Source organism: Pectinophora gossypiella, chromosome 13 (genome assembly GCF_024362695.1).
Source record: "Pectinophora gossypiella chromosome 13, ilPecGoss1.1, whole genome shotgun sequence".
NCBI lineage: Eukaryota > Metazoa > Arthropoda > Insecta > Lepidoptera > Gelechiidae > Pectinophora > Pectinophora gossypiella.
In genome coordinates, this window is record NC_065416.1 from 859,447 (window position 1) to 887,224 (window position 27,778).

General features: G+C 39.6%; 1 protein-coding gene across 2 annotated transcripts; it reads left to right on the plus strand.

The window, feature by feature from the left end:
• Positions 1-281: 281 nt before the first annotated feature.
• LOC126371734 (putative inorganic phosphate cotransporter) lies at positions 282-27,741 on the plus strand. 2 transcript variants are annotated; one of them, XM_050017073.1, is made up of 10 exons: positions 282-779; positions 9,979-10,103; positions 13,747-13,926; positions 14,645-14,783; positions 15,513-15,730; positions 17,035-17,184; positions 19,186-19,318; positions 20,544-20,668; positions 21,043-21,162; positions 27,484-27,741. In XM_050017073.1, exons 1-10 carry the CDS (start codon positions 740-742, stop codon positions 27,640-27,642), a joined length of 1,389 nt encoding a protein of 462 aa, XP_049873030.1. In that variant the 5' UTR covers positions 282-739; the 3' UTR covers positions 27,643-27,741. The 2 variants fall into 2 exon arrangements, with proteins under 2 accessions (XP_049873030.1, XP_049873028.1); XM_050017071.1 differs by lacking the exon at positions 27,484-27,741 and adding an exon at positions 23,114-23,371 and having other exon boundaries at positions 283-779.
• The last annotated feature ends 37 nt before the right edge of the window (positions 27,742-27,778 follow it).

A 27,778-nucleotide genomic window follows, 5' to 3' on the forward strand; every position in this document is an offset into this window, starting at 1 on the left:
TCCTGTCGAAAAATTCATGAACATTTTAGAGGTTTTTAATTATTTTCCGTTTCATACTTTTCAACAGAAAATTATACTTGATATCAACTAAGAAACATGGCCTGAATCATCCCTTTAAGTTTTCGTTACGATGTCACTAACACCCTGTATAATAAACTAAGGTTATGACGCAAAAGCTATTAATCATTAATATAAAAGTAACTTTAAATTCAGCATAATTATCAAACCATAAGATAAACTAAGCCGTAACATACACGTGGATCAGAGTAATATTCACACACTGCACTCAGTTACTATTACATGCGCACGATTCACACAATCGGTTGTTGAAACAATAGCCGTCGCGACGCGAGCGCAGACGCATGGGAGTAAAACGGTTGACTAGTTTTATTACAGTCGATATAATGAACGTCTTTTAATGAAAAAAAAAGACGCTTGACTCTTATTAAAAAATAAATTCGACCACAGAATAGGTAGACAAAGTCGATTGTTGTAACAATTTTGATGTGTTTTCTTTTGTAAATATTGTTGTGATTTCTTTATCGAGTAATTCGTGGCAGTAAAATGGCGCATACACAAATATCAATCAAACATTTACAGTAAAAAAATAAAAAAGTAACTATTAAATATTCAAAGCAATTGAACGCAGTGACATACTCTCCAAATAGATATTATTTATTTACTAAGAATTAGTGAAGTGACATTTGGGATATTTTGTTTTTAATTTATTTTTATTAAGATGTCTGTGGAGGAAAATCTAACAAAAACAATGAAGCCAAGTGAGTATTATTTAAATTATAATATAATATAAGCTCACAGCTATAACCCAATAGGGTAGTCAGAGGTACATCAATCACAAGATGAACTGAAGCACCCACACCTCACCGAAGATTCTGTAGATGGTGAGATGTATAGTCTTTAATGGTCTATGGATTAAAAACTCATTGATGAAAGTCCGATTTTAAATTATACTCGCTCCTTGTTCGAGAGGTTTTAAACAGTGTAGTCTACGTCTTATGCTCCAGCATCGTCACAATTTTCAAAGCTCATATCCAAAGCTAAAAAAAAAAAGTTAGTTTCCCGCTTCCTGAACGCAGCTGTCAACTAATGTCATTACGGTTTTTGTGCACCGGCGCGTCACTTCGCCTCCGTAAATAAACTAATTGAAAACTAATATTTAATACAAAAACATGATTGATATAGTGCGAAAAATCTGTTACTTACATAATCAAGTGCTTTTTTCTCTAAAAAAGCTAGAAACAGTACCAAAGAAAAAATGTGGATGACGACGAGCGTAAGTTCTTTTTGATAAAACAAAACGTGGATTATACTGGTAAGTCTTAACATTATCCATCTACTAAAACAAGAGAAGATATAATTATGATCAATTCAATTTAATTCCTTTTATTGTCGAAAACAAATTACTTTTTTTTGAGGTTATAATTTTATAATCCTAACATTCGAAGAAGTAACTTAAGTTGGTTCTTATTACTAATAAAAGTAACTAGTTTTATTAACAGAAATAATAATAATATTAAAATTGTATCGTGTTCGTGTTATAACAGTGATTTAAAAGTTATACTTTATTCCGATGTTGATGTTGTTTAAATTCGCCTTATATAAGGCAGGCAAAGATCTCAGGACTATACAGTCTTGACTTTAGTAATTTAATATTCGAAAATCACGATCAAAATAGGCCTAAGCCTTGTCTTCAGTCCCTGATTGCCGCGTTTTTATTTTCATCTGTCAAAAAAAAAAAATTTTTGTTTCTTTTTGTAATTGTGTTCTTGGCTTATGTTGCGGTTGATAACTTACTATCAGCGAATGAAATGAGCAGTTTTTTTATAAAACAAAGAGAACCAGTGAAATATAACCGCAGAATGGCATAGAAAAGTAAATAATTAACTCGGAAATAATTTGACAAGTTCAGATAATTAGATGACAGAAGCACTTCATGTTTACCCTGTTCATCAAGAAGTACCTATGACACAGTAGTACTCAATATCACAGAGGTCATCTACACCATTGGTAGACAAGATACATAACTTATTCAAGATAACACTTAAAACATTTAGAGGATTATAATTGGTTTACTACAAGATAACCATACTTAAAAATGATATTATATATATTATAACAGTACATAATCCCTTCTCACAGTCTCTGTTAAGTGGTGTTAATAATGTTATCTTCTCCGAATGATACTTACAATATAAGATGATGATAATATACCCTAACAATAAAAACAGAAAGAGTGTTAAGAGAGTACAGGCAAAAGATAGCCTTATTATAGTAAGCAATTTCTTCCAAATTACTCTAATCTTATTATAATTCAAGCTTCCAACGTATGGGTGATGATTATTGGTACCAACCTAACCAACAAGAGAACACCACTTGGAGAGTCACCTAGTTAAGCACTAGTAGTGAACTGTCTGACTAGAGAATAGACAGACTATTTGTTTCCCTTTAGAGCTATCACAATAGAGGATAGACAATGGACTCGATGTATCAACCCTATTAACATAAAAATCAACCACTAAGACCATTGCTAAGCGCTAATATACCTATTTTACATTTCCATACCTAGAGCTATCACTTAGAGGATAGACAATGGACTTAAAGGCACAATGCACATAAGAGCTACCATTAGGAAGGTCGCCATTGATAAGCGATAATATACCTATTTGTCATTTCCATACCTAGAGCTATCACTTAGAGGATAGACAATAGACTTGAAGGTATCAATGCAATGAATGTAAGAGCTACCACTAAGAAAGTCGCCATTGACAAGCGCTAACATATCTATTTCTCATTTCCATACCTAGAGCTATCACTTAGAGGATAGACAATAGACTTGAAGGTATCAATGCAATGAACATAAGAGCTACCACTAGGAAGGTCGCCACTGACAAGCGCTAACATACCTATTTCTCATTTCCATACTTAGAGCTATCACTTAGAGGATAGACAATGGACTTGATGGTATCAACCTAATTAACAAAAGATCTACCACCAGGAAGGTCGCCATTGCCAAGCGCTAATATACCTATTCATCATTTCCATGCCTAGAGCTATCACTTAGAGGATAGACAATGGACTTGAAGGTATCAACACAATGAATGTAAGAGCTACCACTAAGAAAGTCGCCATTGACAAGCGCTAACATACCTATTTCTCATTTCCATACTTAGAGCTATCACTTAGAGGATAGACAATGGACTTGATGGTATGAACCATATTAACATAAGAGCTACCACGATTATGGTCGGCATTGGCAAGCGCTATATACCTATTTCTCATTTCCATACTTAGAGCTATCACTTAGAGGATAGACAATGGACTTTATGGTATGAACCCTATTAATATAAGAACTACCACGATTATGGTCGGCATTAGCAAGCGCTATATACCTATTTCTCATTTCCATACCTAGAGCTATCACTTAGAGGATAGACAATGGACTTGATGGTATCAACTCAAATAACATAAAGCTACCACTACAAGTATCGCCTTTTGCTAAACGCTAGTAGATAGCTAGAACATAGACCAACTATTTTTTATACTTTTATTTCCATGTTTGGTTTGTCACTTGAGGAATCGAAGATAAACCATTGAATTGTCGGGGCTTACCTACCCATGTTGAAACTCAAGATTAGACTAATGCTGAGAAACAATAGACTATTATGTCAAATCGATTATTATAAAATAATGAGAGTACAAATTCTGAAGAAATAACCGACAATTCAAAACCTAAAAGCCTCTGTTCTATTAATCAACCTCAACTGTGCTAGAAATCAAAGTATGTAATGTCAGAGATTACTTTCAAAAGAGATAACTGTACACAAGACATGGTTAGAGAATACTGCTATTAAATTCTTTCAACCAACATCATAAAATTCAAATAGCACATAAATAATAATGAATAACATTGCCCGAAGAGTGAGTAAACGAGATAGCAACAGGATCTTTGGAACAGAGACAACAGTATCAGCAGGCAGCCCCACAGCCAACAGCATGAACAGAAAGCCCACAAGGAACAGTATCAGCAGGCCGCCCCACAGCCAGCAATAAAAGCAGTGATGCAACCAGTCATGATCAGCAGTGCTATAACCAGCAGTACCAGCAGCCCTACAGCCAGCAGTAGTAGCAGAGCTACAACCAGATGTATTAGCAGTCTCACAGCCATTAGTATCAACAGTGGCCCAGGCAGCAAGGCCGTTTAAGAATAGTACCTCATGAGGAGGAAGAATTCCCTATAAAGTTATAATGGGAAAATTTGCACAAGCAAATATATTTTTCAAAATTCTGGTAAAATTAATTCCGAATGTCTATCACTAAAAGTTTTAGCATTATCATTAAGACATGGGATTCAAATCCTGTCTTTGTTAATCAGGAATAACAATACTAATCTCAGTATAAATTGGGGTACCTACCTGATAATATTATAACTTCAATGAAAATTTCCTTCAAGTATTACATTCGAAATTGTAAAATATTGATACCTAGTTCGGTTAGATAGAATAGTTGCCCTTTTTATTATTAACTCATAGGTGAAAAGGAAGGAAAAATAGTTCATTAGTAACATATAACTTACATCACCATTAGCGTTTTCTCTAAATTATGTTGTTGTAGATTTATTATGTTGTTGCTGATCAGCCCAAAACACAGTTTACAATTAATATAAAAATTACAACAATAATGTCCCTCCACTTAATCAATCGGAACCAAACTGCAGTGGAGAAGTAACAATAATATTTTCATGATAAATATATGTTTATCTTATTTTTCGGTTAGTGTTGTAACGTAAATCAGGCAGGTCCCTTCACTAAATAACCTGACATATTAAATCTTCAGGATGGGTACGAGAAGTGAATCCCTGTGCAAACAACAGGATCATGTTAAGTTAGGTTAAAGGAAAGGATGATTTTTACGAACGATGATAATATACCTACACGACCGATAATTAATAAATTAATGTTATCCTTATATGTAACTGCACACCTAAGGGTAAAATATGTTTTATTCATTTATTTATTTTTTCCAGTAAATAATAGGACGTCACTATTACTGTCCTAAAAGCAAATTCAATAATTATTACACTAAAGAGATAGCTGCGTAAACAATGTTACGTGTGTTAATGTGTTGTGTGTACGTTGTTCTATCATCTGATTGGTGGGTGAAAGGTTGCATAGAGGAATAGGAAAAAAATCCACAACAAGTTATATTTATTATTACCACATAAAAGAAATATACTAAATATTATTACCAAGCCCATATGGTCGATATTAGGTAATACACAATAACTTGGGCTCAGGTAATCTATTTTAATAAAAACAAAATCTTAATTATTACGAAGATAATTATCACACAAGTACATAATGTAAATGCACTTCCTCTCTTTATACTTTCAGCCTCATTTAACAATATCTTATAATAAAGAGGAAAGTTTAGTTCAGTGGTTCTGAATATTTTAATGAAAAAGGTCATTTGAATAAATGTATCGAAATTCTTACTTGCACTTATATTTGTATTTTCTCTAATCAATTTGACATGTTGTCTTAGGATTCATTTAACTACTCAATGTCGACAACAATTGCCAACTTAGCACAGGATGTTACAATCAATCTTGTGTCTGGGTGCCCTCGTCATTACCCGTTCTTCTTTATGTATTTCTTCTTCTTTTATGTATGTAAACAAATAATGTGTAACTTTGATAATTATTGTAGCCCTTGGTATGCCAATGAAAAATGAGTGTTATACTATATGATGAAGTCTCACAGTCCTTTCGACTATAACTATCGTTGTTGTTCAAGAGCTTCGGAAATGTGCTCTATGGTGAGGTCCCTGTGAGGCTCTTATAGCCAATCTTGATGTTGAGCTCATTCAGAAATTTGTTCTTGTGTAGTTCTTTTGTTGTGAAATTGATAGTAATGTGAAATAGGTATTTAATGTACTTGCTCAACTTCAACTTAATTATTTAGAACTATGTATCTATTCTAGTACAGTATAGTATAACCATATATTATATAACATACATAATATCGATTCCATTCTTGAGAACTGGTGAAACTTGTTTAGCGAACAGTTATTATTCTTATTGTTTTTTACATGATAATATCAAAACGTTTGGTGGAACGCCGCGCTGAGTTTATCAGGCGACGGCTGTGCCTCTCACTGCCTTTATTGGGATTAAAGTCATGGGCAGCTTAATTAGCTTTCGTGATAACAATGTACTTTATTCACTAATGAATAATCATATTATTGGTACTCGTTTCAATTTAAATGTTTCATTCCCAACTAAACTTTGAACATCTACACTGTTTAAAACCTCTCGAACAAGGAGCGAGTATAATTATGAGATTAAACGAACTTACCTGTAAGTGAAGTTCTATCTCAATTATACGAAGCTCCTTGTTCGAGAGGACTCCCTCCCTTCAATTTTAATATCCCGCCCTAAAGCTTCCACAGGTGATGGAGTTGTCCATGAAACATGCTTTAAACATAATGACATTAGTTGACAGCTGCGTTCAGGAAGCGGGAAACTAACTTTTTTTTTTTAGCTTTGGATATGAGCTTTGAAAATTGTGACGATGCTGGAGCATAAGACGTAGACTACACTGTTTAAAACCTCTCGAACAAGGAGCTTCGTATAATTGAGATAGAACTTCACTTACAGGTAAGTTCGTTTAATCTCATAATTATAGGTGGAAAAAATAAAGAAGGAAGTGACGTATTTGAACGCTTTCTGTTTTTATAAATATTATTAACATTATAATAACATAGCCATAGGCATTGGCGGCCTCCGTGGTCCAGTGGTTGAGCGTTTTACTCACGATCCGGAGGTCCCGAGTTCGAATCCCGGTGGGAACAAATCACTTTGTGATCCTTAGTTAGGACATTGCAGGCTGATCACCTGATTGTCCAGAAATAAGATGATCCGTGATTCGAAAGGCACGTTAAGCCAATGGTCCCGGTTACTACTTACTGATGTAAGTACGTAGTCGTTACTTGAGTCACGTCAGGGGCCTTTGGCGGCTCAATAATACGTAACCCTGACATCAGGATTGGTGGGGTTGGTCATCCACCTCACAACCCACACGATAGAAACAGATAATAACATAGCGTCACGCCAATCAGAATCAGAATCATTTATTCAACGTAATTATCATGGATAAACTTGTTGAAGGTCAATGTAACATTTTTGAATTTACGTCATTTCGCAAGGTGTTATGGCTGAGGAGACGAAATGACAATCCTCGCCAGCTGTGTTTAAGACCCATGTAATAAGGGGCGAGCCTATTGCCATTAACAGGGCACAAATCCTGGAAAGTACGTGATATCAATAATAATCCAAACATGAATTCAAACTCATACATACATAAACAGCCTATATACGTCCCACTGCTGGGCACAGGCCTCCCCACAATCAACCGGAGGGGGAATGGAGCATACTCTACCACGCTGCTCCAATGCGGTTTGGTGGAGGTGTTTTTACGGCTAATAACCGGGACCAACGGCTTAACGTGCCCTCCGAAGCTCGGAATCATCTTAGTTTTTTCGGACAATCATGTGATTCAAGCCTGAAAAGTCCTTACCAAACAAAGGACAGTCTCACAAAGTGATTTCAACAATGTCCTATCGGGAATCGCACCGGGACCTCCAGTACGTGAGCCTAACGCTCTAACCACTTAAAGTGGTTAGAGCGGTGGTGTCCGATTATTTGACAAAAAACAAATACTCACTCTTAGACCCCGAGCCAGGATTTGAACCCGTACCATATAAGTGACGCGTTCTCCAAAAAGGGCTAGCAGGAATTCTTTTTTTTATCAAATAACATAGCATCACGCCTGTGCCGATAGATATTCGCTCTGTAAAAAAACTGGACCTGTCAATTCTTCAGCTTAGGTGAGCGGACCCTGTGAAAACGGGATAGCGCTAGAGAGATAAAGTCCTGAGAGTTCCGGGTGAGCGCGAACCTCAACTCAGAACGTCGTCTTCTGAGAACATAATTCTCTGGAATTATGTTGATGAAGATCCGCAGTGGACCAACCGTTTATGATTTTCAAACACACAGTCACAAAGCTGTTTGTTTACAACATCTCTTTCCGACCAAACAGTGACTAACTCCGAAGGAAATACCTATATTACGAGTCAAACTGACTAAAACAACTTCATAACTCACATTCTTATTTTCTTTTTCTATGTTGGACTTAAAAAGAACCAAGTTAAAGCCAAAAACCAAAAACACGTTTAGCTAGTTATTTTTAAAAGAAATAGTAAGTAGGTATACATATTTTCTTACCCCGGTAACAAAAGCCTTTTTAGACATCATCATCATCAATTTAAGAGCCACGCTCTTGTCGGTGTAGCATTTTCCGAATACTCTCCATGCTACTTTTTAGGGAAAAATAGGGCAGTGGTTTCCCTCTTGCCTTCCGCCCCGCAGTACTCTGTCTGACGCGAGTGGGATGGCGCCCAGAGTAGTCTATTACAAAGCCATACTAGGACTCCTGTCCTCTGCCTCTGAATAGTACTGACAGTTACTGCTGCCCTCTGTCAGGTTCCAGGTTACAGTCCCTGTGACATGCCCCTTCCGTCCTGCATTGCCGTACCGATGGCTCCCATCTCCGCCTCTGCAGCCGTTGAGGTCTTTAGACACCCGTCCAAAAATAAATATTGCTATAATATGATATTTCGCTATTTGAGGAGCTCGGTGGCGCAGCGGTAAACGTGCTCGGTCTGCGATTGTTGAAGTTAAGCAACTTTCGCAGAGGCCGGTCATAGGATGGGTGACCACAAAAAAAAAATAAAGTTTCCATCTCGAGCTCCTCCGTGCTTCGGAAGGCACGTTAAGCCGTTGGTCCCGGCTGCATTAGCAGTCGTTAATAACCACCAATCCGCACTGGGCCCGCGTGGTGGTTTAAGGCCCGATCGCCCTATCCATCCATAGGGAAGGCCCGTGCCCCAGCAGTGGGGACGTTAATGGGCTGATGATGATGATATTTCGCACTTATTTTATACGCAAATGTCAAATTGCAAAATTTTAAACAATCCGCCAAAAATACGTTCGCTGAATTGTATTTTTGGCACCAAATGTATTTTTGGCGGATTGTTTCAATGTAGCCTTTTAACCCCCTTGATCATCTGTGAATGTACAGTGAATCAAACCCGGGACCACCAGATTGAGAGACCAACGCTCTTACCACTAGACCACGCAGGTCGTTATCCATTTTACTGAAGACAGTTGAATGCCAATAAAGGCATTATACAAGGGTAAGGGCATATCTCAAAAAACACTTTGTGATCCCTAGTTTGGTTAGGACATTACACGCTGATCACCTGATTGTCCGAAAAATGATCCAAGCTTGATCCGTTGGTTGATGTTTATTTTTCCTTGGCCTTTGCTTACCCCTTGGGATACAGAGGGCATGTACGATCAGGATCATTAAATATGTATACATTTTGGTACCATGTCACATTAACTTTTTTGACAAATTGAACTATAAGTCTCACTAATTGTCAAATATGTTAGTGCGATAGAGTCCTAAAGTGGGTACATTATATTGCTCATGACTGTACCCTCGAAGGGGCAGAATGAAGTATGAAGTCGTTACATGAGTCATGTCAAAGGTTTTTTACGGCCCAATTATCTTGGCTTCTATATCCCCGAAAGGGTTAAGTTTCAAAGCCAGATACGGAGTCAGAATATTTCGTTGTTGAAAAATTTGTTGTTGTTTTCGTTGTTGAAAATTTTGTTGTTGTTTACGTTGTTGAATATAATATAATATTAATGTTATGTGTGTATATTTTAATGTTTTAAATGTATATGTGTGTCGTAGATTTTACCTAAATAAACTTTTTTTATTATTATTTTTTTGAATATTTTGTTGTTGTTGTTGCTCATTCTATTTCTCTTTTGTTTTCTATTTTGTGTTTTCCTGTTTGTGTAAAGTATTTGTTATGTTATATTGTTTTCAGGGAGTGTGCTGGGCATCAGGCATGTCCAGATCCTGATGTTGGCGCTGTCGATGGCTATTAGCTACAGCATGAGGATCAACATGAGTCTTGCCATCGTCGCCATGACTGACCAGACTAAAGAAGGAGTAAGGAACCTGATTGCTTTATAAATAGCATAAACTCACGAATATCCAAAATGAAGTAGTCAGAGCTACATCTATCAGAAGATGAACTAAGTCCCCACATCTCACCGAGCTTTCTGTTAGACCGACGTGATAGGTGGTCAGCCGTATGGCCAAGACCTCCATGGGCCAGTGGTTGAGCGTTGGGCTCACGTTTCGGAGGTCCTGGGTTCGAATTCTGGTGGGGACATATCACAAAAAATACTTTGGCGTCCCTAGTTTGGTTAGGACATTACAGGCTGGTCACCTGATTGTCCGAAAATAAGGTGATCTGTGCTTCGGAAGGCACGTTAAGCCCTTGGTCCCGGTTATTACTTACTGATGTAAGTAAATAGTCGTTACATGTCAGAGGCCTTTAGCGGGTCCTTAGTAACTCTGACACCAGGGTTGATGAGGTTGGTACTCCACCTCACAACCCACACGATAGAAGAAGATGGTCAAGACCACGGTGTTATTAAAAACTGCGATAATGCACTGGTGCGAGTCCGAGTGTGAACCTCAGGACCAAAGTGTCTATAATTAATTTAACAGTGTAACAGCCTCCTTACTTTAGTGGTTTAAGTATTGAGCTCACGATCAGTAGGTTCAGGTTTGATTCCCATTGGAGACCTATCCCAAAAAATAACTTTGTGATCTCTAGTTTGGTTAGAATATTGAAGGCTGATCACCCGATCGTCCGAATGTAAGATCAGGTGATCAGCCTGTAATATCCTTACCAAACTAGGGATCACAAAGTGATTTTTGTGATATATCCCCACCGGGATTCGAACCCGGGACCTCCAGATCGTGAACCCAACACTCAACTACTAGACCACGGTGGCTGTCTGATCAATAAAAACTACTCAACTATGTAGTATCCTGTGCTAGTTGCGTATTAGTTCATAGCAGTTACGTAATAACTATTACCTAATCTGTGGTAGTACTTCATATTTACTATGCCTACTGATGTATTTATCATAACAAATATCTATACCGAGAACAAAAGAAAATACAATCATCACATGTCATATATTATCGAATTGTTATCTTGAATTCTTGACTTAAATTCACAACAAGAAAGTACTTAACTGTTTATCCTTTTCAAGTATTTTGTCGTTTGGTCTGACCAGAAAAGTGATTGCGTAGAGCACTTGATATAAATCATATCAGTACTCAAGATTATACAAACATAATATAACATAACATAAACAGCCTATATACGTACCAATGCTGGGCACAGGCCTCCCCAACAACAACATAATATACAGTTTAATAAATATAAGGTACCTAATAGGTTTGGTTAGGACATTACAGGCTGATCACCTGATTGTCAGAAAGTAAGATGATCCGTGCTTCGGAAGGCACGTTGAGCCGTTGGTCCCGGTTACTGCTTACTGATGTAAGTGAGTAATCGTTACATGAGCCATGTGATTGTATATCAATATTTTATGTTTATTTTTTTTTTTTTTTTAAAGAACGTCTAGGGCCCTGTGCCGAGGTTTTTCTTGCAGCTTCTTTTCCCCGGCTATACAGGTTGTGAGAAGCTGCAGTAGTTTTAGGCGGATGAGACGTTCGTTATGTAAAAATTGACGATTCAAAGTGTAACTATGTTACCTACTGAATAAAGATATTTTTGAATTTGAATTTGAATTTGAGGGGCATTTGGCGGCTCAATGACACCACACACGGCTGACACCAGAATGACACATGACAGAAGAGAATAGGTGTGGCTGGCAGCCAAGCCATTCGCCAGAGTTTTCAAGCTGCACAAATATTATATTTTATTATAACATAGGTGAGACGCTCTGTGGCGCAGCGGTAAACGCGCTCGGTCTGCGATTGTTGAAGTTAAGCAACTTTCGTAAAGGCCGGTCATAGGATGACCACAAAAAAAAGTTTTCATCTCGAGCTCCTCCGTGCTTCGGAAGGCACGTTAAGCCGTTGGTCCCGGCTGCATTAGCAGTCATTAATAACCATCAATCCGCACGGGGCCCGCGTGATGGCTTAAGGCCGATCTCCCTATCCATCCATAGGGAAGGCCCGTGCCCCAGCAGTGGGGACGTTAATGGGCTGATGATGATGAGACGCTTCTATCCCTAAAGAGATAGGCTAAGGATAGGGAGGTATGTAGTATATATGGTATGTAGCATATCATTGAAACGTCAACGATTAATGATATTTAAATCAACGTTTGACCATATCGTCAATGTAGGCGGTGTCCATGCTATGTGGTGTAATGAAAATGCGAATAGTCGATTAATTTCTTAGGTGCAAAATTATGTACCTATTCGATATATGGAAAATTATACTATAACATTGATTCATCGATTATAATATCAATCAAGTTTGAAATATAATCGACACCAGCGCCAATACCGGTGGATAATGTTACTTATTTTACGATATGATTGCCAACGTTTGGCAATATCATGAAGTAATCATGCATTTAGTTGCTCATATCGTTGAACGTTTTGTGTTCATCTGGTCAAACTACATCATGATGTGGCCAGCGAGTGATATTCTATTTCATGAAATATGACCATATTATGAAATGATCGAACGTCATTATAAAATGATCAATTCTAAGATCTGGCCACGACAGATCTATCCATACCCTCACTTGTTCTTCTTATCGTGTGAGTTGTGAGGGGGAATGCCAACCTCATCAACCCTGGTGTCAGGGTTATTACTGTTGAAAAGAAACCTTTGCCCAGCTGTGAGACATACAGATACAAGCTGTTTATTTTACATACTGTCATTTATTTTTAGATAACACTGCCTGACAAAACAAAATACTTTTAAATCAATCAAGAAAAACAATTAGGAGATAGCCTTTGAAGACAATTATGCTATAACAATATACCCACATAAAAGGGTTTCAAACCTTGTCTAAAATAATTGCCAGACAATGTCTGATCTACAATACCCACAATTACAGGGTCTACCGATTTTAGAAGACCTAACAAGCTGTGACTACATCTCCTCCATAATTTTATTCTTGAATATGTTATGGGTAAAAATGATAATAAAACCGCTGAATTAAGAAAGAAAGAAGCGTTTATTATAAACGGACACCACAGGAACAGATAAAAAACAAAACACGTAATAAAAACAACTTACACAAGAGAGTACAAATAAATAGACAATAAACATTATGGCAAATTGTAATTTTGTGTATGGACTGGTCAACAATTATAGTGGTGATGTCCTATCCGCCGGTGGCGTGGTCAACGATTTCCATCATTCAGCGCTTATCGCTATCGACCCACTAGGGACGATTAATTCTTTTAAATATTCTTCCTCTCAGACGACGCCCTGAGCCGAGGTTCGCATCCAACTGGGCACCCTCAGGCCTGTTGTCTTAAATTTTGTACCGGGTGAGAGCCCTCAGCCCTATTTGTCCGGCCAAGTAGTTAATGCCATCTATGGCAAATCTACAATAAGGGCCTCGCGCGCGAGGCACGTCCCTGGTATTTTGTGGACCAATTTCAGTACCGGTCGAGTATTTAGAAAATTACTTAGACTATAACCTATCCTCTGTGGGGAGCTTTCGTTTAGCTCAGATTCTATATTGTTTTCTAATCTAATCTAGCCCACATAAATAAATATGGCGTTTGTTTCCCTCCAGGCCTTCGACTGGAGCGTGCAGATCCAGAGCGTGATATTATCCTCGTTCTTTTGGGGCTACGTCATCCTGCAGGTCCCGGCTGGTGAACTGGCCGCCAGGTTTGGGGGGAAGCTGCTTCTCCTCATTAACATGAGCGTGAATGCTACCGTGTCTCTCATCATACCTTTATGTTCACATTATGTAAGTAATAATAGTAGATCAAGAGTCAAGTCAGGTTAAGAGGTCTATCCACGGAAGAATGCTAGAGCGTCTTCATAGCTTTGGCATAATGGCGGTGATACGGACCGAAGAGTTTTAGTTCGAAACAACCCTCTCGCTTCCCCCTCGACGGTAAGATACGGTAGGCATTTCCTTACGCAAATAAAGGTCTATGAATGCTCTAAACCGGCAACCTTGCATGATTCTTTGATGAGAGTGGAAGAAGCGAAACTCAAGGTCGTAGTAAGTGGTATTCTCTGCCTACCCCTACGGGAAATAGGCGTGTTTTATGTACAGTCATGAGCAATATAATGTACCCACTTTAGGACTCTGTCGCACTAACATATTTGCCATTTAGTGAGACATACGGTTCAATTTGTCAAAAAAGTTAATGTGACATGGTACCAAAGTGTATACATATTAATGCTCGTGACCGTACGTATACTGGGTGTTAGTGACAGCGTAACAAATACTGAGGGGGATGACTCAGATCATAATTCTAAGGTAATATTAATTGGAATTTTCTATTATTTTTTATAATTACAATCATGGCCTGAATCATCCCTCAAATTTTCGTTACGATATCACTAACACCCTGTATAATAGAACCCGTGTAGAATTTTGGGGCGCTTATGTTGTTGTCAGTACAAGATGACGATAAACTGCATACTAAAACAGTTTTCGTTTTTATAATTTCAAGGGCGGGTGGCAGCTGGTATGTTTATGTCGGGTGATGCAGGGTCTGTCCCAAGGATTCCTGTTCCCGGCGACGCACAATTTGTTGGGCAAATGGGTTCCACTCGACGAAAAGAGCCGCCTGGGAGCGCTCGTGTATTCTGGTGAGCGAACAATTTATTACAGTCATCTACTTACTAGAGGTATTTTTCGGCGAATCTTGATGCAAAGGCTCCTTTGTTTAGCACAACCTGTCCCCCACGACTCCATTTGCATAACCTGATGTAACCCAAACGAGAGAAAATTAAACTTCTAATATTTGTGCAAACGATTTTACTACATTGAACCAATTGGAGATGTCCTTAGAAAAGGTTTAATACGATCTTCTCTAAACCAGCTACTATGAAACGATTGCTGAATATGGAGGAAGCAAAACACGTTTGTCAGAATCTACGGTCAGGATCGAAGCAAGTGTAGTTCTATAGTCTCTGCTTACCTTGGTGAGAATAGGCAAATGTTTAATTTGCATTCATCCAGTAGTTTAAATAGAAGTCAGTTTAAATGATCAAAAAGCAGTTCCAATATCTCATTTTGGCTTGTTTATGTTTAACGGTTATTGATGACGTCAACCCTCTGCATTTTCTAGAGATCCTTTAGTTTCTCGTTTTGGTGTTTCGTAACTGCTGCCATATTATAGCTTTCATTGTTTTGTTTCGATATCGCACGAATCCCTGCTCTGCTGCTTAGTCAGTAGGGCCGCTTATTCACGACTTGACAAGCCGATTCGTAACCCGTCTAAGTCAAAATTATTCGATCTCTTCACTTCAAGTGTACGAACAGTCCTTCAAAATATTTGGTGTACTTATGTAAGTACTTCCTCGTGTATTTCGCAGGATCTCCAATCGGCATGGCCCTTCAGAACCTGAGTTCGGGATTCATCGCGGAGTACTGGGGCTGGCCGTCCATCTTCTACATGAACGGGGCTTTGGCTGCCATCTGGACGGCTATTTACGTCTTCATAGGCGCTGACTCGCCGCAGTCCTCACACGTCATCAGCGAGGAAGAACGGTTCCATATACAGAACTCTCTTGGACATGTTGGTGGGCATAAGGTAAAAGAACAAAATGTGACCCATTTATCATCAGGAGAATTTCAAAGAATTCAAGAGGATTTTCTGAGCACGCAGGATTCTTTAGATTTGGGTTTATTGCTGAACCATTGTTTTTCAATCATTCTTTCATTTGATCAATTTAACATTTTTAAATCTACGTTATTTCGCAAGGCGTTATGGTTGAGGAGAAGAAATGACAAGAAACTGCAACAGCAACATATCTTTTAAATCAGTGTAGGTAAACATTACAAGTTATTTAATTACGAAATGAACACATTTAATACCAAGCATTTTTTATAATTTAGGTAATCATTAATCTAGTAAGCTGCCACAAAAACGCTGTTTGAATCATCTGATAAAGATGTAAAGGCCTAAGAGAGAGAGAGAGAGAGAGAGAGAGAGAGAGAGAGAGAGAGAGAGAGAGAGAGAATCTAGTAAATAAAAAAGTAAAATCAGAAACATACGTAACTTCGTCACGTTCATCATTAATCTTATAATAAGCTTTTTACATAATAATAATAATCTTCACATGAGCTTTAATTTTTTACTGATATAAGTACTGTAAAATGGCAAAGCTAATCCAGAAATTAAAGTCATGTCTCCGGATCACATCAAGATGAATTCCAAGCAAGATCTATTCCAAAGACTTGGGAAATGTGAAACGGAGCGGAAAAAAACATTAAACTTACATAACCCACTATATTTTTTTAGGCCGGTCATAGGATGGGTGACCACAAAAAAAAGATTTCATCTCGAGCTCCTCCGCGCTTCGGAAGGCACATTAAGCCGTTGGTCCCGGCTGCAAGAGCAGTCGTTAATAACCATCAATCCGCACTGGGCCCGCGTGATGGTTTAAGGCCCGATCTCCCTATCCATCCATAGGGAAGGCCCGTGCCCCAGCAGTGGGGACGTTAATGGGCTGATGATGATGATGGCAAAGCTAATAGAGAACATACTTCATTTTTACTTGATTACTCGCCCACTCAGTTTTACATTCTTGTCATCATCACGCGAAGTAACAGTCCCTCTTTGAAGGGAGATCCTACCTACTCACTTGGTTTTGTTTATTCATATCACGGATCTATCAGATTCCCTTAGCTTCACTTCTAGCGGCAGAAAATTTGTTTAAAAGTTAAAATCCGAACATAACTGTTTTATGAATGACAGGCAAGCATTTGACCACAATCATCTGCTGTGATGATGTGGCCGAGGGTGGCACATGCTTACCTAGAAAGTACCCATTCAGTCTTGCCTTGAAGATGCCCAGATTATACTGGTGGGTATAATAACCTTTATATTTTCAGAAACTGAAGACGCCATGGAAGTCTATATGGACGTCTGTTCCATTCCTGGCGCTGATGATAGCGCATGGTGGCCAGAACTGGGGCTTCTTCACGCTGATGACTGAGATACCCTCCTACATGGCGAACGTGTTGGGGGCTGATATTAAGAAGGTGTGGATAAAAATTTAATCTATAAGTCTATAAGTCATACATCCATAAATAATCCCACCTTCGAGTCCCCGCTTGGATTATAAAGCATTGAATTCGACTTTATGAGTTTGAATTTATATTTGATACTATACACCTCTGCTTAACCTTTATGGAATACAGGCGTGATGCTACGACAAAACACTGAATACCTCGTAACTTAACAACTTACTCAAGAGGCTAAGTAGAAATAAGTAAACAGAAAGTTAACATTAAGGCAAATTTTAAATTGAATGTAAGTATGGAATGTTCTCAATGGTGGTGTCCTTTATAAAAATGCCTCACTCAGCATAAGCCGCATAAGAATTCAAGTAGGCTTATCCTGCCGAGCTATTGTGCCGTTTTAATCTAACGGGGTCACACGGCTAGCCTGACTACAAACCAGTATTTAAATGTTATTAATCATGCTGCATTCACATCGTAACCTAGTATTAAACCGAGCACTTTATAATTCAGTCAGTAAGCAAAAATGCCTTTATATTTTTAAAAGCATTTCGTGCATAATTTAGCGTGATATGTCAAAGTAAGGCGACGTTCACAGGACGCGACTCCGCGACAAACGCGGTTGGCGGTGAAACTCTCAGCGAGGTCGCATTGACTTGTATGTAATGCGTTAATGCCTTTACCGTAAGAGAGACCTCGGCTCTTTCATTGGTCCGGCCAAGAAATCAATGCCATTTGAAACAATAATAAAATAATAATAAAATTAAAATAATAATAATAATAAAATTAAATAATAAAATTTTGTATTTTTTAATAATAAATATATTTTCAATCATTTTCTTTTCAATGTACCATTTCTTTTTTATTTTTTTATGTATATTTGTACATCTGCATGCAGGCCGAACACACAACATTGTTATTTGAATTATTTTACCACCTTTTTTGTATTCTATGTGTTCTCGCAAATAAATTGATTTGATTTTTGATTTGATTTGAACAAACCTAAAATAATAATAATAACAATAAAGTTTACATACATTAGGTCACGTCAAAAAGAACACACGTACAGTCATGAGCAATATAATGTACCCACTTTAGGACTCTGTCGCACTAACATATTTGCCATTTAGTGAGACATACGGTTCAATTTGTCAAAAAAGTTAATGTGACATGGTCCCAAGTGTATACATATTAATGCTCGTGACCGTACACTGGCTCGCCGCGTGCTGCACCGCTTCAAAATCGGAGTCGTGGGTGAATCGCCTAATACAACCATTACTTTTACCAAGACTCTAATATTTTCTTTCTGTTGGACCACAAGTTACGGAGGAGAAATTCGCGAACTCCATAGTCCAATGGTTAAAGCGATCGGCTCAGGTATGCAGTAGGTCCGATTCCCAAAGTATCAAAAAGTTTGGTTAGCACATATCACGCTGAATCACCAGAAAATATGATATTGCCACGTTTTAAAAGGCACCCCCTACATGGGACTTAAACATAGCTGGCTAGGAATAAGACTATACACTACACACCTTATTCTTCTTCTATCGTGTGGGTTGTGAGGTGGAGTACCAACCTCATCAACCCTGGTGTCAGGGTTACTATTAAGCCGCCAAAGGCCCCAGACATGACTCATGTAAAGACTACTTACTTACATCAGTAAGTAGTAACAGGGACCAACGGCTTAACGTGCCTTCCGAAGCACGGATCATCTTACTTTTTGGACAATCAGGCGATCAGCTTATAATGTCCTAACCAAACTAGGGATCACAAAGTGATTTTTGTGATATGTCCCCACTGGGATTCGAACCCGGGACCTCCGGATCGTGAGCCCAACGCTCAACTACTGGACCACGGAGGCCGTTACTACTAGATGGAGATACAAGACTGATGCTATGTCATGTTATTCGTTAAGGCCGTGTGATGAGTCTTGACTAATGGGGGTGACTTTGTCAGATCGAAAGCAATCGTGATTCCTGGGTTGTCGACTCACTAAACATCATTTAAGTACATTGTTTACAGAATGGAGTGTTGTCAGCTCTGCCATACATCGCAGCGTACATCATGAGTTTCCCAGTCGGCTTCACTGCTGACTACATTATGAAGAAAAAGCTGATCGGTATTACTGCCACAAGGAAAATGTTCAACTCCATAGGTATGCAATTCATCAATTGGAAGTATTTATTTTCATATCTCACAGAAAACTCTTACAGCACGGTCAATCTTCTTCTATGGGTGGAGTACCAACCTCATCAACCCTGGTGTCAGGGTTACTATTGAGCCGCCAAAGGCCCCTGACATGGCTCACGTAACGACTACTTACTTACATCAGTAAGTAGCAACCGGCACCGGCTTAACGTGCCTTCCGAAGCACGGATCATCTTACTTTCGGACAATCTGGACATCAGCCAGTAATGTCCTCACCAAACAAGGAACCACAAAGTAATTTTTATGATATGTCCCCACCGGGAATCGAACCCGGGACCTCCGGATCGTGAGCCCAACGCTCAACCACTGGACCACGGAGGTCGTTAGCACGGTCAATTACGTGTGGATACTTAGTGTATCTGAAATGAATGTATCTTTGACTACCCCAATAATTGAGATACATAGTCATAAGCTTATTTATGTATGTTTTATTTTCATAGCACCACCCGTGCGTAGGAAACTCTACTCTAGTCCAGTCTATCATCATCTCCATCATAACCATTTGAATTTGAACTTACCTAATCTGAAGATTTGACAGCTCCGGTCTTTTACAACAACGACTGCCTGTCTGACCTTCCACATTTATTTCATGTTAGGAAGACCAGTCCAATACAAGTTAAGTCACATATCTACGGTCACGAGCATTAATACTCGTATGTATTCACTTTGGTACCATGTCACATCAACTTGAAAAAAAAATTGAACTGGTAGTCTCACTAACTGTCAAATATGTTAGTGCGACAGAGTCCCAAAGTGGGTACATTATATTGCTCATGACTGTACATAACACATTTCTCGGAAATGTTCTCCTTTACTCATGATCAAGTAATAAGTATATTTGATTTAATTTGATAATAATTTGTGATTCAAACATGGATTCGAAAGCAAATGCAAAAGTCATTGGTTCAGGCCCATGATGGGATTCAAACCTGCGACATAATGAGAGTCAAGCGTTCTTCCAACTAAGCTAGCATGGCTATCAACCATGTAAGGTGGAAGGATGAAGAGAGGCCGTTGCCCAGCAGTGGGACGTATATTGCATAGAGCATATTCCACCACGCTGCGCTGCTTCAGTGCCGGTTGATGGAGGCCTTTGGACTAATAACCATTTTTTGGGTCTTGGGGCTATAAGTTTAATCTGATTGTATTATAATACTATGAAAATCTTTTAGCCTTATACGGTGCAGCGACGGTGTTGATCGGTCTGTCGTACATCCCGTCTGACAGCATGACCCTGGCAGTATCAGTGTTAGTGCTCGTAATGGCCATCAACGCGGCTCACTACGCTGGCTTCATTGTAAGTGGTTCCTTATCATTAGTCTAGTCCTGCAGGGCTAATAAGCGTCTCTCTCTCTGTATTTAAGAGCTGAGCTCTTGTCGGAGGAGTAATCGCCATTCCTCTCTTCTTCCCGCCAAAACCTTCACCTCCCGATACGACACGACCTGCACCTTCTCTTTTGTTTGTTCTAATATGCATAACGTGATAAAATTATGTCACGGTAATTTTATCGATTCTGACGATATAATTATGTCGTTTTGTCAATTGGTGCTGATATGTGAATAAATAAGCAAATGCAAAATGTGCAAATGTGTAAGCAAATGGAATTCCATAGTCTTTGGGAAATAGGCGTGAGTTTATGTATGTATTTATTTTTCCTTTCCTACTTTCAGTTAGTGCACATCGACATGTCTCCGAACTTCGCGGGGTCTCTGATGGGCATCACCAACTGCTTCGCCAACATCATTTCCATCATCGCTCCACTCGCTGCTGGAGCTATGCTTAATGATGAGGTCAGTACCCACACCTCACCGAGCTTTCTGTTAAACCAACGTGATAGGTGCTGAGACGTATCGTCTTCTATAATGGTCGAGCCAACAGCGTTAGTGAAAACTACACTTCTTTTCTCGCCATTTCGATGACATTCAGATATTTTCAGGCCAGTATTTCGTCACCTGGAAAGCATTTTTGGCAGCATTCATAAGTTCCTCCCGAGTATAATTGTCCAGACACACGGGACAAGACGTCAGGTGACCCATAGTCTGTGGCGTAACACCACCCTCGCAGCTCAGGTCCGATCCATTCAGAAAACCACACCTGGACAGGTTATCTTTAACTCATGATCCGGTGGAAGGTTTCCGGAAGGACAAATGGAGTAGGAAGCGTCACTGTCCTGCGCCAAAGACTGCATCTGGCTTGTACTAATGAGTTCATTGGTGCAAACCCCGTACCAGGGTTTGAACCGGCGATCCCCGAGGTCAGTCAGTCACATCGATATTTTTAACCATTTTGATAGCAATTACTCGTACTTAGGAAATAGCTACTCACAATGAAAAAGATCTAAAAGTTCTGAATTCGAACGAGATTCACTTACATCAGCAGAACTAGTGCGAACCGCATATTCCATAACTTTTGTTTATATAACTGTCGAACAGAATTAAGGACAGATAGGCCCAGAAGTTCTTTTATGATTACGATTATTTGAAACGATTACGTTACGAAGCAGGAGAAGTGTGTCAGGATCGAAGCAAACGGAATTCCATAGTCTGTAGCCGGTGGGAAAAAGGCACGCGACACCAAACACTTTAGGACCCCGATACCGACCTCGCCAGCGTGGTCTACGATTTCCCTCATTCAGCGCTTATTGCTATCGACCCACTAGGGTCGATTAATTCTTTCAAATATTTTTTCCTCTCAGACAACGCCCTGAGCCGAGGTTCGCGCCCAACTGGGCACCTTCGGGCCTGTTGTCTTAAACGTTGTACCGGGTGAGAGCCTTCAGCGCTCTCCATTTGTCCGGCCAAGTAGTTAATGCCATCTGCGGCAAATCTACAATACGTCACGTCAAAAAAGAAAAAAAGAAAAAAAAGGTGGGAAAAAGGAGTGAGTTTATATATGTATGTAGGACAGAACTAGTGGAGAGCAATAAAGGGCATCCGCAGCTCTTGTCAAGCCGAGACGAGGGTTTTAACCATTACACCAACAGGTCCTCTACCAGTCCGTACATTCCGCTTAGGGACGGTACTGAAAAGTATCGGCGTCCGAAGGACGTAATATACGATCCCGACGACCCGATTACTCTAGCCATAGAGGCAGCCAATCAGCTCGCGACACCAAAAACTTCAGGTCCCCGATACCGACCCCGCCGGCGTGGTCGACGATTTCCCTCATTCAGCGCTATCGATCCACTAGGGTCGATTAATTCTTTCAAATATTTTTCCTCTCAGACGACGCCCTGAGCAGCCGAGGTTCGCGCCCAACTGGGCACCCTCAGGCCTGTTGTCTTAAACGTTGTACCGGGTGAGAGCCTTCAGCGCTCCCCATTTGTCCGGCCAAGTAGTTAATGCCATCTGCGGCAAATCTACAATAAGTCACATCAAAAAAAAAAAAAAACTTCCAGTCCGTTCAAATATCTTGGATGAATTTGGGTCTTCGCTCGTCCAGGCTAATAAAACTGCGGGATCGAATTCCACCCGAATTAAACTTTAAATATCTCCTCTTAATAGACCAGTAAATGTAAAGAAGTAGGAAGTGCTGCAGAAATAAAGTAAATTCCTACTGGATACTGGTTCTACTTCTGTGCTGAACTGGTGTCAAATAAAAACTGAAGCATGGAACTGACGGACTCAGCTGAATATTTTCCCGGGTCTTCTGCCGATCTTCATGATATTCCCCGGAAGAAGCTGTCCAGCATGGAAATAAGTTACACCTGAATTTAAAATAATAATGAAATATAATTCACAGACGGATCCTGTCGAATGGCGCAAAGTGTTCTTCGTGACGTCAGCATTTTACGTCTTTGCTAATACCATATTCGTCATCTTCGGATCCTGTGAGGTCCAGAAGTGGAACGACGTCCCTGAAGAAAGGAGTTCCCCCGAGAAACCTGAAAAGGAAGCGTAATTAATTAAACGCGTATAGTTTTAAGTAGTAATGTTTAAAATAATTGACCAAAGTTTATTATATTGATCGACGGACGAATAAAATAATAATTTAATTTTATTAGACATTTATTTGATACCTATTTTGTTATGTGTTACGTTTCCATAAGACCTCAGATTGATTGAGAAGAGACACATAATAACGGGTTCTTACCGCGTTTAAAGTACTATTCCACTCCAATCTCATCAGTCATCCCGTGATCATGGCACTTGCAACAGTGTCGAAATATCGGGAATCTCATATCCCTACTTTAAACGCGGTAAGAACTCGTAAGTATGTGTTTTAATTATGATAATAACCGCGTAAACTTAAAACAATGATTGAGAAGACGCCGGTGCCCAACAGTGGGACGTGCATAAGTTGGTTATGTTGTGTTGTGTCGAGTTTTTTTTTTCGATATTATCTTTACTAATCAACAATATAGTACGAGTAGTTAAGGTTGGCGTTTATTGAAGTACCAGACATAATAGAGACCAAACAACCCACAGCCACTATCCTACCTACCCCGGTAGAGAATACAGGCGTGATAAACTTTCTTATGTTATGCTCAATTGTTGTTATACAGCAACAGCGGCCCGCTGGGGTCGATTAGTTCTTTCAAAAATATAAGACGACGCCCTGCGCCGAGGTTCGAGCCCAATAGGCTAGTTTCCAACTAGTCAAATCAGTTACTTTTTACTAAACGTCAAAACACGAAATGACTATGGAATTTGTATGAAAAAGCACTCTGTGACGTCATAGAAAAACGTGACAAAATGTCGGACTTATTATTACGTTTTTCTTGATTAAAATTCATAAATAAGTTTAATAGAAAAAAGAAAATGTTTTTCGTTAGTTTTAGATGTGTCTTTATTTAGTAATCAGAATTTCATAATTTATCTTGAACCTAGTATACGACCCAATTGGGCACCCTCAAGCCTGTTGTCTTCAATTTTGTACCGGGTGAGTTAGTTTGCATACCTCCGTAAACACGTATTTATCCGGGGAACATGAGTTCCTTCACGATGTTTTCCTTCACCGCTGAGCACGTGATTTATGATTCAAACATATAATAATAATAATAATAAAAAAAACGTTTATTTCTTCTTCTACAAACAATCTTATAAACTACCATACTAACAAAAAAAGTATTTAAATTGGGACCGTATGCAGAAGACAGGAGCCCAAACTAGGTTGACCCTGTATCTTGGGATCCTGGTCTCCCCCCACGAACCACATTTCGTACTCATATAAAAGTATAATAAACATTCAAAATGTGTGTGTGTGTGTTTGTTTGAATGTGTATGTGTGTGTGACATAGATTCGGAGACCCCGTTTCCGTCTACTCCTCCTGGGCGCTCCTACTGGTAGGAAAACAAGGACATTGTAGTCCACCATATCCTCGTACTCCTACTAAATTATGTCCTCACAAATTCGAAAATCAAACCACCCGTGGATTCGAACTTGTACCTCAAAGTGAGAGTTAAGCGTTCTTCCAACTGAACTACCACGTTACGGCACGAGAAAATCTCTGGCGGAAGCTAATGGTTAATAATTCCACTAGTCGCAAGATGGGTGAAAATGCAGACAACTAGCAACATCTGGTACTGCAGACGAGAAACAACTACAGTAGTTTGGTGAAAGGAACACAGCTGGTGCAATGGACGCCATGAGAACAGCGGCACACCTCGGACATTTCATACAAAACACCTCGTGTTACACAGACACTACACATTGACGTTATCGCACACGCGCATCTGTGTCTGTGACGTCTGACGCCCAAACGATTGAAGAAGTAACACCGAGGGGGGGGGGGGGGGGCGAGGTAAATCTAGCTCAGCCGCTGGGGAGTGGAAAGTTGCCGTTCTATACCTAGTATTATTCTGTATTCTATGGCAGTGGGGAAACCTGGAGATCTAAAAAGGCCACATAGTTGCAATTCATCTAAGAACGCAATATTGCAATTCGAGATTTGCGCGTGTTAAATTGTTAGGGTTCGTCATGTTTATTTTATTATTTAATTATTATTAGATTAAATAACTTAATAACAGACGGAATATAGTCGTGAATCTGTGTCACGACTTTATTATTTTTAATTTGGAACTGGCATATTATTTCATTTGTTTTTTATTTTGATTTCTTCTTTTTCGAACGGGAACGTTTTCCCGCCTTTTTTAAAAGGCGGTGACGTGGAATTTTGTTCGGTTGCGGTAATCTGTTATGAAGAGTTGGAGAGTTAACATTGTTTATGAAAATTTAACATTATTCAAGAGAATTGCTGAATTATTTGATTACGACGAGCACCTCCCCACCTGAGAGCAGTAGTATTATCACAAAAGTAAGTGCGCAATGTTTACAAATGTCAAATAGCAATATTGTTTACGTGAATGGGGAACTTTCCAGGCTATGTTCACCAAAAACAATATAGATGGCGTTGTACAGATTTAACGTGATAATTACCTATTTAGTATTCATCATCATAAACTGCCTATATACGTCCCACGGCTGGGCACAGGCCTCCCCTCAATCAACCGGAGGGGGTACGGAGCATACTCCACCACGCTGCTCCAATGCGGGTTGGTGGAGGTGTTTTTACGGCTAATAGCCGGGACCAACGGCTTAACGTGCCCTCCGAAGCACGGAATCATCTTACTTTTTCGGACAATCAGGTGATTCAAGCCTGAAAAGTCCTTACCAAACAAAGGACAGTGTCACAAAGTGATTTCGACAATGTCATTTTGATAGCAATTACTCGTACTTAGGAAATAGCTACTCACAATGAAAAAGATCTAAAAGTTCTGAATTCGAACGAGATTCACTTACATCAGCAGAACTAGTGCGAACCGCATATTCCATAACTTTTGTTTATATAACTGTCGAACAGAATTAAGGACAGATAGGCCCAGAAGTTCTTTTATGATTACGATTATTTGAAACGATTACGTTACGAAGCAGGAGAAGTGTGTCAGGATCGAAGCAAACGGAATTCCATAGTCTGTAGCCGGTGGGAAAAAGGCACGCGACACCAAACACTTTAGGACCCCGATACCGACCTCGCCAGCGTGGTCTACGATTTCCCTCATTCAGCGCTTATTGCTATCGACCCACTAGGGTCGATTAATTCTTTCAAATATTTTTTCCTCTCAGACAACGCCCTGAGCCGAGGTTCGCGCCCAACTGGGCACCTTCGGGCCTGTTGTCTTAAACGTTGTACCGGGTGAGAGCCTTCAGCGCTCTCCATTTGTCCGGCCAAGTAGTTAATGCCATCTGCGGCAAATCTACAATACGTCACGTCAAAAAAGAAAAAAAGAAAAAAAAGGTGGGAAAAAGGAGTGAGTTTATATATGTATGTAGGACAGAACTAGTGGAGAGCAATAAAGGGCATCCGCAGCTCTTGTCAAGCCGAGACGAGGGTTTTAACCATTACACCAACAGGTCCTCTACCAGTCCGTACATTCCGCTTAGGGACGGTACTGAAAAGTATCGGCGTCCGAAGGACGTAATATACGATCCCGACGACCCGATTACTCTAGCCATAGAGGCAGCCAATCAGCTCGCGACACCAAAAACTTCAGGTCCCCGATACCGACCCCGCCGGCGTGGTCGACGATTTCCCTCATTCAGCGCTATCGATCCACTAGGGTCGATTAATTCTTTCAAATATTTTTCCTCTCAGACGACGCCCTGAGCAGCCGAGGTTCGCGCCCAACTGGGCACCCTCAGGCCTGTTGTCTTAAACGTTGTACCGGGTGAGAGCCTTCAGCGCTCCCCATTTGTCCGGCCAAGTAGTTAATGCCATCTGCGGCAAATCTACAATAAGTCACATCAAAAAAAAAAAAAAACTTCCAGTCCGTTCAAATATCTTGGATGAATTTGGGTCTTCGCTCGTCCAGGCTAATAAAACTGCGGGATCGAATTCCACCCGAATTAAACTTTAAATATCTCCTCTTAATAGACCAGTAAATGTAAAGAAGTAGGAAGTGCTGCAGAAATAAAGTAAATTCCTACTGGATACTGGTTCTACTTCTGTGCTGAACTGGTGTCAAATAAAAACTGAAGCATGGAACTGACGGACTCAGCTGAATATTTTCCCGGGTCTTCTGCCGATCTTCATGATATTCCCCGGAAGAAGCTGTCCAGCATGGAAATAAGTTACACCTGAATTTAAAATAATAATGAAATATAATTCACAGACGGATCCTGTCGAATGGCGCAAAGTGTTCTTCGTGACGTCAGCATTTTACGTCTTTGCTAATACCATATTCGTCATCTTCGGATCCTGTGAGGTCCAGAAGTGGAACGACGTCCCTGAAGAAAGGAGTTCCCCCGAGAAACCTGAAAAGGAAGCGTAATTAATTAAACGCGTATAGTTTTAAGTAGTAATGTTTAAAATAATTGACCAAAGTTTATTATATTGATCGACGGACGAATAAAATAATAATTTAATTTTATTAGACATTTATTTGATACCTATTTTGTTATGTGTTA